The sequence below is a fragment of the Oryx dammah genome, unplaced genomic scaffold, assembly GCF_014754425.2.
Source record: "Oryx dammah isolate SB20612 unplaced genomic scaffold, SCBI_Odam_1.1 HiC_scaffold_27, whole genome shotgun sequence".
Taxonomy (NCBI): domain Eukaryota; kingdom Metazoa; phylum Chordata; class Mammalia; order Artiodactyla; family Bovidae; genus Oryx; species Oryx dammah.
Window position 1 is genome coordinate 51,438,173 of NW_024070211.1, and position 15,025 is coordinate 51,453,197.

At 34.3% G+C, this 15,025-nt stretch overlaps 1 protein-coding gene across 4 annotated transcripts in view; it reads right to left on the reverse strand.

Moving 5' to 3' along the window:
- Positions 1-15,025, reverse strand: part of SLC39A10 (solute carrier family 39 member 10) — a 155,452-nt gene that overhangs the window by 25,632 nt on the left and 114,795 nt on the right. For all 4 annotated transcript variants that reach the window (XM_040228892.1, XM_040228893.1, XM_040228894.1 and 1 more), the window contains 3 exons: positions 12,579-13,603; positions 10,517-10,724; positions 1,131-1,300 (listed from right to left, as the gene is read on the reverse strand). In XM_040228892.1, coding sequence (XP_040084826.1) covers positions 1,131-1,300; positions 10,517-10,724; positions 12,579-13,592 — 1,392 coding nt within the window. In that variant the 5' untranslated portion in view covers positions 13,593-13,603. The remainder of the gene's footprint in view (positions 1-1,130; positions 1,301-10,516; positions 10,725-12,578; positions 13,604-15,025) is intronic.

The window sequence follows — 15,025 nt, forward strand, 5'->3', positions numbered from 1 at the left end:
ACAGTCTTAATATTAATTTTTTAAAAGGCAATGCCATACATTGTTCTAGACACTAGATTGGGAATTCTCAATCAGGAGTACAGAAAGGAAGAACAGGTGTACACAACACACAAATACAATACTGTCTCCCAAACACTCCGGAAGGGAAGAGATGAGGACATAAATATTCAAATCTATAATTTTACATTCAGAAAACAAAAAAGCTCTGTTGTTTCATAATTTGAAGGACAGGCAGTAATACTGGTTCAAACACTCTTAACTGGTGATAAGCCTTTTAAAAGGTTGATAAGCAAGGGAATAGGAGTGTGGTGCATGTGTCTGTACAAGTGCTCCGTCATGTCTGACTCTTAGCCCACCAGGGTCCTCTGTCCGTGGGATTTTTCAGGCAAGAATACTGGAGTGAGTTGCCATTTCCTCCTCCAGGGGATCTTCCCTACCCATGGATGGAACCCGCGTCTCTTGCGTCTTCTGCATTTGCAGATGGATTCTTTACCACTGCACCAGCTGAGAAACCCAGGAGTGTGGACTTATGATCATATCATTAGAAGTGTTCCCAAATGGAAGAACACAAGTGGTACACCAGGTGAAAAGATAAATGGCCCCATGTGTAAAGAGCTTAAACATCTAAAATCATTAACTGAAGATGTCTGCCTATTCCGCTCAAATAAAGATGCCTGTGGAGCACTGGCTATGTGCAGAATCATTATAAAATACCATATACATTTTTTCTAATGGCTTTCTTGAGAAACCACAAAAATAAAACACTCACTGATCACTAAATATTCACTTTCAGAACTGCTAATAGAGCATTTTTTAAATTTCAGCTTCACTGAGGTGTAAGTGACATATGTAATTCTAAGAGAGTGAAAATGTGCATTGTGATGATACAATATGTATATGTTGTGATAAGTGAAGATAAAAGCGACACTATCAGTTTTTGCTATTTTAAAATCTAATAAATTCAATTTTAAAAATACTACTTAATTTAAAACTGTACAAATGAAAAAATACTTCATCCTATAAGCAATAAAACAACAGAAATATTAGATTAGTATGCTATAGTTTGCTAATAAAGGACCCTTTTAGCTGAAATACTTTTACTTCTTAAAAAGATTGAAAAGGTTTCTTACATGGGGCAGTAGATGAAGAAGGGCGTCTCCACTCATTGTTCCTACAGCTAGTGCAACAAGGAATGTAAGAAGGAATTTGAAGCATCCTTGGTTAATGATGGGAACCAAGATCACGCCTAGCAAGGAAAGCAGGCTAATGACAGTGATAGAAATGATACCACAAATCCACGCTGTAGGAAGAAAGTAATGATCAATATTAGTATGCCATTATAAACAAAAAAGCTCCAAAGAATAAACATAAGATAAATGAGTCATGGAAGACTGATTATCCTACCCAGACTATGTTTTTAAAGAAACTTTGTATTTTGGCACTACTGTGTTTAAAAACAAAACAACTATATTCAAGGTAGTTACCTTGAATACTTAAAAAAAAAATTAAACTCAGACCAAGCTAGATATAGTATTTTCAGTGATCCACCTTATTAGAAACAGGGACTTAAAATGACTTAAGGCTGTGGTTCACTTACACTATTTAGCTTTAAATAGAATTTTGCTAATGTCTAAAGGCACAGTCAAAGCAATAAAACTGTTTACTTAGAGACTCTCATTATAAAACTCTCCTGTGAGCATTAAAGAATCTAAGCATCCAACACACTATAATCTATGGAAATCATTCTAATACAACATCTAAGAAACTTTTAAATATCAGCTCCAAATAGAAATATACTCAGATAAGACCCAAAAAAGCCTTATTACTGGTTGCTTTATTGTATTTCTTATTTTTACAAAGGATAATTCAGTCCTATTTTCCTTGGTATCATCTTTCTTCCATACCCAGTTACAAATTCCCTTTCCCCCAATTTAGTTTTCTATACAATTTACTACTTTTAACAGTATATAGTTTTAACTGGATCAGAACACAGGAGAAATGTTTTCATATGACTTGTAAGAAACAGGTGGAATTTTGTGCACATTTCTTTTTCTAGGCTATTGATAAGCAAGTATCACAAATTAATGCCAGTGGTTCAGGGAGTGAGGCATTTTCATTTAAACTGAGAGATTACTTTTTTTAATGGCCTAAAGAAATGTTTTAAACTTTAATACTTACAGAAAATTTCACTGAAGAGTGATACTTTTGAAAAGGTTTAATCTAAAATGATATTTTCCTAATCAAACCTAATAGGACTATACATCTGCTGAAAGACTTTATGTTAAGTCTTATAATAAATGAATAAAGGAAAAATGCATTTCTTTATCAAGATAACTTAAAATTTTGAAAGACAAACAGAAATAAAGATAGATAAAAAAACTTTAATTGACCTGCTAAATGCTAAACTATCAATAAAAGTGTGTTTATTCATTGGACATTTTAGTCACACTATCCAATAACCTTAACACTACAGCTAATTCTCGTTAGCTAAATTAGTTCTGAATAAAACAATAGGTCATCTGTTATTAATGGAAGCACTGTGATTTATCCTAAATATAACAGATAATTACTATGATATAAACATTGGGAAGCTAAAGGGTCAAAGAAGATAGAAACACAGCCAGAGACTGAATACACTGGCTTCCATCCTTCTTAAGGATTTGGGGGCAATAAAGTAATAGAAATTCAATTCTCAAAGAATCAAGGTCAGGGAAAGACTCATTATCAAGGCAACATCCTGGTTAGTGGATCCAAAAAATAAGGAGATTTCTCCCAACTGTCGTTGGGACTACCAGGCACAGGGAACTGGAGTTAAACAAAAAATAAATGTCATATAAAGAAAAATATAAGGTCAAACAAGCTTTAAAGACTGACTTCATAATGATGACTAAGTTAAGCTACTTTATTTGTGTGTGCCCCATGTAAAGATTGGAACAATAAAATCAATGGGTGGGAAAGCCTGGTTGGAGAAAAGAGACTGTAAGTATACATGAAGTCAAGGAAGCAATAAAGTTACTGGTCAACTAAACCAAAAAAGGTTTGTCAAAACTACTGCAACTCTCTAGCTCCAATCAAACTACTGGCGGGAAAATAATTAAAAAGGGAGAGAACAAAAGATACAATAACTAAAAGGGAAACACCAAGCCTAATAATGAAAACATTAAACCTGAAGATAAAATGTCTTACATATTAATATACAACTCTCCCTTCCCAAACATATTTTTCCTTAGTTTGTCAATAATCCAATCTAGAGGCAATATATCTCAAAAAGAGCCAATCTATAAGAAACTTTAAAGAAATTGAAGAAAACAAGCACAGAATAAAGAGTCTATGAAGCCATAAACATTTTAAAATGTTCTGTGATGATTTACAATCTCAAGTGACTTTTGGTCAATTAGTCAAAACTCAAGTTACCAAATAAATCAAAATCGAATTCGGTGAAAATCAATCGCCAGTATGCTAACAGGTGAGCTAAATACATTGTAGTATAAGTCGTTCAGTTGTGTCTGACTCTGAGATCCCATGAACTGTAGCCTGTGAGGCTCCTCTGTCAATGGAACTCTCCAGACAAGAATACTGGAATGGGTTGCCATTTCTTCCTCCAGGGGACGTCCCAACACAGAGATCAAACTCAGGTCTCTTGCATTGCAGGCAGATTCTTTACTGTCTGAATCACCAAGGAAGACCAAATACATTATGACTGAAGACTGATCAATAGCAGATTGATTCACATATAAATTAGAAAAGTGTTTACACATGTAATTAAAGGAGAGTCTGTGTGTTAAAGGGTATACAAGTTCATATGTGCACGAATGGGTATATGTCACATATTACACACTCCCAGGTACAATTTCTCACTGATCAGTGCTGATAATTATATCTCTTTCTCATCCACCTTATAAAGCAAATCTGTAAACTAAAAGAGATGTGTGAAAGAGAGCAGCTCATTTAATGATTAGAAAATCACTGGTATTTGTGCTGACATCTGAAACTCAGAGAATACAAGAAAACATAATCCCGCAAAAGCGAAAGCATTACATGAATCAATCCCAGGTCACGGCATTGCCCAGCTTCCAAGATGAAACTCAGATACATGCATGCCTGTATTCATTAGAGGATTATTCACAATAGGCAAGCATACATTGATGAATGAATGGATTAATAAAATGTGGTGTATATATGCCATGGAGTATTACTCAACCATAGAAAGGAATGAAGTTCTGATACATGCTATAACATAGATGAACCTTAAAAACATTATGCTGAGGGTCTCTCTGGTGGTCAATGGTTAAGAGTCTGCCTGCCAATGCAGGAGATGCAAGGTTGATCCTAGATCCAGAAGGATCCCACATGCCACAGAACAACTAAGCCTGTGCACCACAACTATTGCGCCTGTGCTCCAGAGACCAGAAGCCAAAACCACTGAGCCCAAGTGCCACAGCTACTGAGCCCGAGTGCCCTAGAGTCTGGGCTCCACAGCAAGAGAAGCCACTGCAATGAGGAACCTGTGCACCGCGACTAGTTCCCACTCGCCACAGCTAAAAAATGCTCGGACAGCAATGAAGACCCAGCAAAGACGAAACAAATAAATAAATTTATAAAAACAAAAATAAAACTAAACAATTTCCTACATTAGGAAAAAAAAAACATGTTAAGTATTTCACAATAAAGCAGACAAAAATACAAACATTGTATGATTCCACTTAAATGAACTATCTAAAACAGTCAAATTCAGAGACAAAAGATTAGAGGTTACTGGGGGCTGAGGTTAAGGGGGAAATGAATTATTGCTTAATGATTACATAGCTTCTATCTGAAAGCGAAAGTTGTTCAGTTATGTCCAACTCTTTCCAACCCCATGAACTATACAGTCCATGGAATTCTTCAGGCCAGAATACTGGAGTGGGTAGCCATTCTCTTCTCCAGGGGATCTTCCCAATCCAGGGATTGAACCCAAGTTTCCCACATTGAAGGCATATTCTTTACCAGCTGAGCCACCAGGGAAGCCCAACTTCTATCTGGGGTGGTGGTTAAAACAAAAAGTTGTAAAAATAGCGTGATGGTTGCACAACATTGTGAATGTAACAAACGCACAATGGTTAAGACAGCAAATTTGATGTTATATATATTTTAGCATAATAAAAAATAGTTAAATAGCTAAAATAGCAAAGTCAAAACTAAACCCAAAGTCCTCTCTTAATCCACTGTTATTTCCAGTAAATCATAGTATTTTCAGAGAATTCTTGGCCAAGTGACTTATCACTTTTGTCTCTCCTGGAGTAGCTTCATATAAAAGGGGAGACAGCTTCATATAAAAGGATTTATAAGAAAAATAAGTATAATTAAACATGACAATAAGAATAAATACTAACTTTATTAATCCAAATAGCAATCACTCTTTCAAAATTTGAGCTAATTAGGACAGAGGAAGAGGGACAAAAGATTACTAACAAACTTGTAGCTATACAAGATTTTCAGAATACACGCCATTGAAAATACATGTAAGCGTAAAGCTAATTTCACATATCTATTACTTACTTTTGCCAGTGCCAAGAAATAAAATTTAGAGCTAAATTTCCTATTTCAGACAAATCAGAAATTTTTAGTTATTTTCTATAGATTACAACTATTCCACAACTGTTTCATTAGCAAAACGGCCCTATTATCCCATAAGTTTACGTTATCATACGTGTTTTCTTATGCTGATTTCTTATTAATTTTAAATAATAATTTTAGCTTCCTAGCACTATAACTTTAAGTAGTCATTCTCCTAACAAGTTATAAACATTCTTCAAGGAAAATTACTATTTCTTTGACCTATGAGTAATAAAAGTTGTTTTGAATTTACTGTCCTTGAAATATTTTCCCATGGTATTTAAGTACATACTTATTTCCACAATTAATAACATACACATTTAAAGCTCAAATATCATAATTTCCTAGTTGTAAAAAAAAGCCAATAAAATTGTTTTGATTTCCAACCAAATTATTTGTCTTTTTAAAATCACAATTTGTTTGGTATAAAGCCAAAAGAAACCCAAAACAGCAATAAATGATAAACAATGAAAGGAATCTTATAAAATTTATACCAACCTAACACTATGCAAACTATTAAGTACAACTAGCAAATGTTTTCTTTATTTGTACCCAGGATACCGTATGCAATAAAAACATTAAATGTCTGAAACAAGCTTCACTTATTCTGCAAATTAGGTTGCTTAAAACGTTAAAGGTCTTCAAGCTTAGTTATTCACCAACTCCCTTTCTCATTATCTAGAGAGAAAATGCATTCTTTTAAAAAGAAGCGCTCATCTGTGGAAACTTTCTAATTAACTTGGTTCAAAGCATGTGCAAGATGGCAGTTTTCTACACTGTTTCAGCATTTTAATTGGTGGAAAATGCTTAGCAGCCTATTCACAATCCCCCCTCCCCACCTTGGTAATTAAGCTAGGGTCAACTCTATGACTAAATGAGCCAATCTTGAGAAACAAATGATTTCTAACATACACAGTATATAGCATATTTGGTTTACAGCAGTCTTTGAACAGTTAATGAGGTAGTAGCCGTGTCACTATGGGAGATTTATACAGAACAAGTTAACCTTCTTAAATGTTGCAGCAGTCATTAAAAATAATTACTAGCAGGGCATTCTAACAATTATTAACATCTATCAGGACATAATTAATTCAAGTTTCACTTCTGACAATGCTAATAACCACCTGCAAACAACTAATCAATATTCACTATTAGTAATATACTTGTTTTCAAAGCAAGTACACTTTTCTCTAAGGCTTTTTAGATTGAATAAAGTGCAATTTTCAATATTACTATAGTCAAGCATCTGTCAACAGTTTTGTTAAAATATGTAGATTGTATCAATATTATGACATAGACAACTCTAAGTCATAATGCACAGCAAATGTGAAAATAAATAACCAGAGTTTTTTAAGAAACTGTAGAAATGGAAAAGGGTATTAGTTTTAACTCTAGATGTCTCAATCTTTTCAGCCTCCATTTTTCCCCTGTAAAGAACACATGAATTTTATTTTTAATTAAGATAAATAATCTTAGACCTAGCACACACTTTTATTCCTGCCAGTGAGAATTTATGAGTGCCTGAGAGAGACACTGGTTCTCACGGTGTTTAGTTATCTACAAAGATCAATGAGCATGAAGCCAGAAAGCGGACATATTTTGTCTACCCAAAGATCATTATTCAAGTCTAGTGTGTGGACTCACTTTCTCTGCCCTTTCCGATCTTAACAGATTGAACCCAGCTTGTCTACTAGAAGACTATTCTTAGATTTTTTTTTTAATGACTAATCTATTCTTGGAGTAATACTTACATCCCTACCTGTACCACTTTCCTGTCTACATCTGCTTTATCTGTCAAAACACTAAACTCTCCTTATCTCCCTGTCACTTACATTCTGGCCAAGCATACTTAAAAGCCTTTTCAGGAAGCAGTAGAGCATAGCACAGGGAAAGAGCACAGTGGTTACATTACAGGCTTTAGATGGAGAATACTCTAGTTCTATCACAGCTCTGTTACGTGATTTGGGCATGTTACTTAACTTCTCAAACCTCCTTTCCTCAGTAAAGAGAAGTAAAGAAAAATGTCTAGCTCATGGGAATAACAAATTAAACTCTTGTAAAAGTGGTATTTAAAATAGCATATCGTAATAAGGTTCTAATAAATATAGGCTATTAGGATTAATTTATCCATTCTGAGGTTATTATTTTCCTATTGCAAAGAAATTAACCAAGAATAGGTAGGAACCTAAGAGACTTAGTTATATATTGAGGGCATCTCTTTTATGTGTAACTCTTTTAAGCATTAAGGAATGTCTCTGCCTCAAACGGAACTCTTATACTAGAATGTGATATTCATAAACATGTCTACCTTATTGCTGTACTGCTCTACACTATGAAAACTTTTAAAATGCTGCCCTTTCAATCTTTTATCTATTTTATCAAAATTCTGTTTTTTTCAGCTCATATTCATACACATAAATTTAGTCACTTTAATTACTATTCAATTGGTACAAAATCTGCCTGTGATGCAGGAGACCCCAGTTCAATTCCTGGGTTGGGAAGATCTGCTGGAGAATGGATAGGCTACCCACTCCAGTATTCCTGGGCTTCCCTGGTGGCTCAGCTGGTAAAGAATCTGCCTGCAATGTGGAAGACCTCAGTTTGATCCAAGGTTGGGAAGATCCCCTGGAGAAGGGGAAGGGTACCCACTCCAGTATTCTGGCCTGGAGAATTCCATGGACAGTCCATGGGGTTGCAAAGAGTCGGACATGACTGAATGACTTTCATTTCATTTCAGTACCACTAGATCTTAGGCATTTCAACCAGAAGTGCATTCAACATGATTTTGCACATAGGAAGTTCATGAAATACCACTCATGCTTCTTGAGAACACTATTATCAATGTACACTAGGCTGACTTACAAGTGTTCTTTCTAGGTTAGAAACAAAAGCTTATAGAGTAATATTAAGTAATTTATTCATTCAATCAATATATGAGTATTTACTTTTTGTCCAAAGTATCTTAGGCACTAGTGCTGCTCAGATGAAAGACCCAGTCACTTCCTTTAAGCAACTAAAGGCAAACAAAAAGATAACTAATCCAATTATTAAGATCCCTGAACTCTGTACCATGATGGCAATATCCACAGGGTGTCAAGGTAGGGGACTTAATTAAACTTAGTACAGTCAGTTAAGTTATTCCAGGGAGACCAATCATTGAGGAATCACAGTGGTCAACCAAGCAGAGATGCTTACAAAGTAAAAAGGCAGAGAAGAATCAAGGAAAACCAGCATAATCTATTATCACGGTTTGTTAAAATTAGAGGGAAGGGGAAGAAATGAATGGTGGAAAATAGAGATGTGATAGTAGGTAGACATGGATCATATTCTGAAAAGCATGATGGGGGGATAAAAACAAACATATAAACTTTGAACAACATAGCATAATGCAGTATTTTAAAATAAATGAGGAAAACTATACCTCACATCAAATCCATCACATCAAATCCACATCCTCAGAGCTACTACTACTTACAATATTAAAAAATGTAAAGAAAAATACTAGAGATCTAATGAAAATGTTAAGTAACATTAACAATATATGGCAAAAATCACAAAGGGGATATCAGAATCTCCTAAATTTGGAAAATAGCACAGTGATTAACCTCAGACTTGGTGGATTTTATCATTTATTAGGTCTGGGAACTGTGGGCAAGTTACTAACTTTTCCATACCTCACCTTACTTATTACCCATAAAAACAAGAATCATATAATAGCTTCCTCAAATAATTCAATTAGTATTAAAATTTAGTGAAGAAAAGTATGTAAAACACTTTGCACATATGAATACCAAAATGATTAAGCTTCCCAGAACTGAACTCTACCACACTCACTCACTAGTTTTGAAACCTTGGGAAATTTTTTAGGGTAACATTCTCTATTTCATAGGACTGTTACAAGGAGTAAATGAACTGAGTATAGAACAGTGCCTACAATACATGTTTGTAAATAAATAAAAGTCCATTAAATAAATACTGGCTATTACTAAAAAGAAAAATCTATGTCAGAGTGTCCATATAAATCTAGCTTAAGTGCTAAGCATGATCTATGAGGGGAACAGAAACACAGGCAGGGAAAATTATGGAGTTATTTCAACAATTCAGTAAAGAACCAATGAGGATATGAACTAAAGTTATGAGAGTGGAGAGAACTGGAAAATACTTGACTCAACTGGACTCAACAACTGATTATACAAGTGAAAACAGGAAATGAAAACGGAAACCACAGAGAGAGGAAAAACAAAGGTTTTCAGATTTTATCAAAAGAATTAATTGGAATGACGTTTGTGATTCAATAAGAGGTACAAATTTCCTATGGAATAGAAGTTTCAGAAGGAGGTACCTGTAAACATCAAAGTGGAGCAATCTAGCCAACTCGATATGATGAAAAAGTACAAAGAGAGAAGTTTAAAAATAGTTTTGATTTTACCCATTTGGTTTTACTAAGTGCCCATGATGAAGTTCATGTGCCAATCACTGGCATTCTGAGACATTCCAAGAGTTTAACCACACTAGCTTCCCTTTTCATGTCCTTAAACATTTTGTAATCTTGGCTTTTCACTAGAGCCCCTCATCTTGCTAAATATTAAGTAATTATAACATCATGTAACTTTAATTAACGACCCCCTTATTAACATTTGCCCATAAAGAAGAATCTATTTATGAAAAACCTGCATTTCCTTTCCAATCTATTAGTTCTCTGTACACGACAAAATGTTCCTATGTAATGCCAGAAGAGATGAGTAAACTGTATTATGCTTGTATTCCTCCAATCTTTTCTAAACACACATACTTAAACATGATTAAAATATAGTGAAAGACACAAAAATAAGGCAATCATTTGGAATTGCCTTCTGATTCCAACTATATTTTTTTTAAAAAGTACAGAGACTCTTTTGAGGAGAAAGAACTTAAATCTTACCTGATGCCCCTATATTTGCCTTATCTTCAGGAACCTGATTTTTATCCTTATTTAAATCTTCAACTAAAAGTTTGTCAAAATGCTCAATACAAAGTCGGCTGTCAATCTGATATAACAAAGCAGGGCAAAGGTATGTAAATAGATCAGATGAGATTGGAGAGTTGGCACGATGACCATGGTATTTTAACAACTGAGTGACGTTCAAACACTGCAAGAAAATTGATGAAACAAATTAAGAGTACTTTAAGAAGATTAGGCAGAAAAAGTACTATATAGTAAAATATATTCTAAATATAATTTTAAAATAATCTGCAATATAAATATCTACTACAAAGAATGATTTTTAATAGGAACTTAGGAAAGAATTCAACCTGATTACCCAAAACTTTTTATGGATTTTAACCATTCTCCACCGCAACATATAATGACTTTCTGCCATTAACAAGAATGATTTAGAACTATATTCTCAAGATCCTGAAGGAATGAAGAAAAAAAAAAAATCACTTCCCTAGTCAAATTACAATCATCAGTTGCTCGAGATTCTTATTTGGTGAAACTGTTAAATAGACTTAAGAGTACTTTAATAACTTTATATTAAAATATAAAAGGATACAGACATTTTTACTACCTAAGGTACCCCAGAAGAATATCATATAGTGAAATTCTATCCCAGTGCTAAAACTGCAAGATTAAAAAATGCAGCTTTATCCACTAGAACTTTTTAAGTACAAAGTATAAAAAAACTAAGAAGAAAACAAATAACAAAAAAAATCTGGACCCATCATTATACAAATATCTAAAACTAAGGGAACGGAGTATCTCTTTTCCACATATATGCACTCTGGTTGCATGCTTGCTTACTGTATCTATAATGCAAAAACACAAAATCAAAACATACAAACAAATGATTTTTCTCATGTCAAGTCTTTACATGAGGTACTACTACCCTATCTAATGCATAGACCATTTCCAGAAATCTTGAAAAAAATCCCCATTATGCATCAGGCCTATGAAGATACAAAATAATAAGACTGATGATCCAGACCCCGCAAGTAGAATCCAAAGAGTAAACACTAATGTTTAGTTATGATAATGTCTAATTATTATCAACAAGAGACTCTAGGATATTACCCATAGTAATCAATTAACAATTTCTTTAAAAGTACACTAAGATTTTAAAATTTGCTGAAAACCAAATATCTAGTGATTTGTCTAGTTAAACAAAGATATTTACTTAGATGTAAAACACATTTCAGTAATAAGAGACCAAAACAAAGGTTGAGGTCATCTTCCACAATAGATGCTGCTGCTTTTTATATATGTGAACAATAATAAATTCAACAGCTTTTCCTAAACTTTAATGAGAGCTAAATATAAGAATAAGGGTATTTATACATTTTAATGAAACAAAAATGTTTTTAAGGTGAATAGCTGTTTAAAAATCAAGAAGTAACAAATCGAATGTGAAAGTATTGAAAGGAGAACAAAAATTTAGAAGAGAACCATCCCATTGCTATTGGCATTTCTCATTATTATATCTGTTTGCATTCAGTGTTCATCTGTCAAAAGCATGAGAAAAGACTAATCTGAGCATGTAGGTCCTATGATAAAGTGACAGAGAAAACAAACCTACCACATGTGCAAAATACCTGACTTTGGAGCTAGATCAGTGACTAGAAATCACTCTGTAGTTAATTCAATAAGTTAATTATTACGAAAGGGAAACTGTCTAAACAAAAAAGGACTTCAAGTGTCTAGAAACAGTAAGCTAACTTGGAGAGTCAAAGCAAGTCTTAAGCAAGACAGTACAATAAGGAATAAAAGAAATATATTTTCTGACAACCTTTAAACATTTAGAATTGAAGGAACCCAAATGTGAAAACAAACAATGCAAGTAAAAATGCAGATAAAAATCTTTAACCTGATTTTTAGCCCTTAATGTATTTTGTAACTGCAAACAAGTTTGAATACGGTCGTCTATTCCTCTGTTACTTTTCCTTTTCCCTAAGAGTACTTCAGAATCATCTTGAGAATTACAGAGCAACTGCCTTATTCTGCTTACCTCATGTTGACGATCATCTTCACTATGATCTTTGTGACTAGCAGCTGAATAAATTGCACTTTTTTTAACATGTGGTGCTTCTCGCTTTCTAGTATGTCGAAGTTCACCTTCAATATCAGGATCAAGATCTTGGTGTCCATGACCAGGATCATGACCATTATGTTCTGGAAGACGTACATGAGAATGACCTGGGTTATGTACACGATCAGGTTTGTGGACCCGATTATGTTCATACTGTTCACCCTGATCATGGTTAGAGGGAAAACCTGGTGTAATAACCCCAGAATTTTCATTACTTTTCTTCTCTTTTCTCTTCCTCTTTCCTTTTGGTAGCTTACTTTCAGATTGCTCCTGTGTTTTATTGGTCTCTGTTGAAGGTTCATGGCTAGGCTCCCCATGCTCACTGTGAGTAATGGAATCATTAGGAAAATGGCGAGTAGTGTTATGATCAAGGTGATGACGCAAACAGTGGTGATGACATAAGCGATGACTGTGGTCATGCATATGTTTATCATCAGATTTTACAGACACTTCAATTGTCTCTTTCTCTGGATCACACTTACGGTTTCTTTTTGCTGATACACTGGTCACAGTTTGATTTTCTGAATTTAAATGATTATGGGAATGCTGGTGGTTATGTGAGTGAAAATGCTTTCCCTCTTGAACTGCCAAAATATCTAAGTGAGAAACATGATCGTGGCCAAGATCCTCATGATTAATCTCAACTACTTTTATCTCTCCAAGGCCCAAGTTTGTTAAAAGTTTCTCCAGACCAAAAAAGGATAATCTTCCATTTTCACCATAACGGTCAAAAAGTTTTTCAATATAATATTTTTTTTCATTTTCAGCATCCAGCACTGAAAATTCGCTTGACTCCGATTCTGTCATTCCACGATGGTGTCTGTGGTGCTCTTCAGAACCATGGTCATGTTCTTCATGACAATGGTTGCAATGATGGAAAATAAATGTCAGCAAACAAATGAGGCAAAATTTTGTGTGCATATGTACCTTCATTTCTATTTTTCCTAAAGGGAAAGAAAAACAAGCATTAGTTTATACTTATGCACATTAAAAATAAACAAAACTTTTCAGCTGTTGCCAATTTACTAGGCAAATGTTTTACCTCATTTCTTTCATGATTATGAATTGTCCTTTCCTAATTCAATCCCCTATAAAATAGCCCTTCAGATTAATAAAAGTTTGCTTAAAACTCACTTGCAAGATTACTGACTCCCTTTTAAGCACAATGCTTTATAGTCTATGTACATTTATACAGGAAATGTTGGCTTCCTTCCTATCTGGTCCTTTACAAAAAAGTTTATTGGTTTCTGTTCTTGAGATCCTGACCAGTACAATAATGCAGTAAGATGAAATACAATAAAAAATGTGTAAGAATCGGAAATGAAACTATCATTATTCACAAATGGCAGGACTGGGTATGCAGAAAGTACAAAAGAAACTGTAAGAATAAGTTAATTTAGTACAATTGCGAGACCTAAGGACAATTAACTGTATTTCTCTATACCAGCAATAAACAGAATATGAAATTAGAAAGTTTATAATTCGTAGCAGCAAATAGCTAGAAATAAATCTAACAAAAGATGGGTAAGACTTTTTCATAAAAAAAGGATAACATATTTGTATGTTATAGAGATCCAATGTAATGCGCAACTAAAATTCCAAAAGTTGTTTTATGAAAACTGATGAGGTATTTTTTTAATTTTTATTTATTTATTTATTGTTGGTTGCCCTAGATCTTCATAGCTGTGCAGGGGCTTTCTCTAGTTGTGGAAAGCAGGGGCTACTCTCTAGCTGTGGTGCGCGTGCTTCTCATTGCAGTGGATTCTTGTGTTGCAAAGCACAGGCTTGAGGGCACATGGGCTTCAGCAGTTGTAGCCCTTGGGCTCCAGAGCACAGGCTCACCAGTGGTGCCACATGGGCTTAGCTGCTCTGTGGCATGTGGGATCTTCCCAGACCAGTATCAAATCCATATTTTCTGCACTGGCAGGCAGATTCTTTACTACTGAGCCACCAGGGAAACCCCTTGATGAGGTATTTTTAATGCTTATATGGAAACAGAAAGGGCCAAGGAACAAGACACTCTGTCTACCAGTTACTAAAGACAGTGTGGATATTTGGTGTGAGAACAAATAAATAACATAGTATGAAAACAGAAAAATTCTCTTTTCCTTGGAGCTTAGTCAATTAGATATCCATATAGAAGAAGAAAACTTGACTCCTACCTCACACCATATGTAAACATCAATTATAGATAGACTGTAAATGTAAATCTAAAACAGTAAATTGTAGAGTAATAAAGAGTCTAAAACTGTACTGCCCAATATAGTATGTTAAAAAAATTACTAAGAAGCACCTTGGCCTCAGGCTTAGTTTGCTCTTAAGCAGACAAAACAAGTTATTTTAAAATTAGTTTTATATGGTGATAT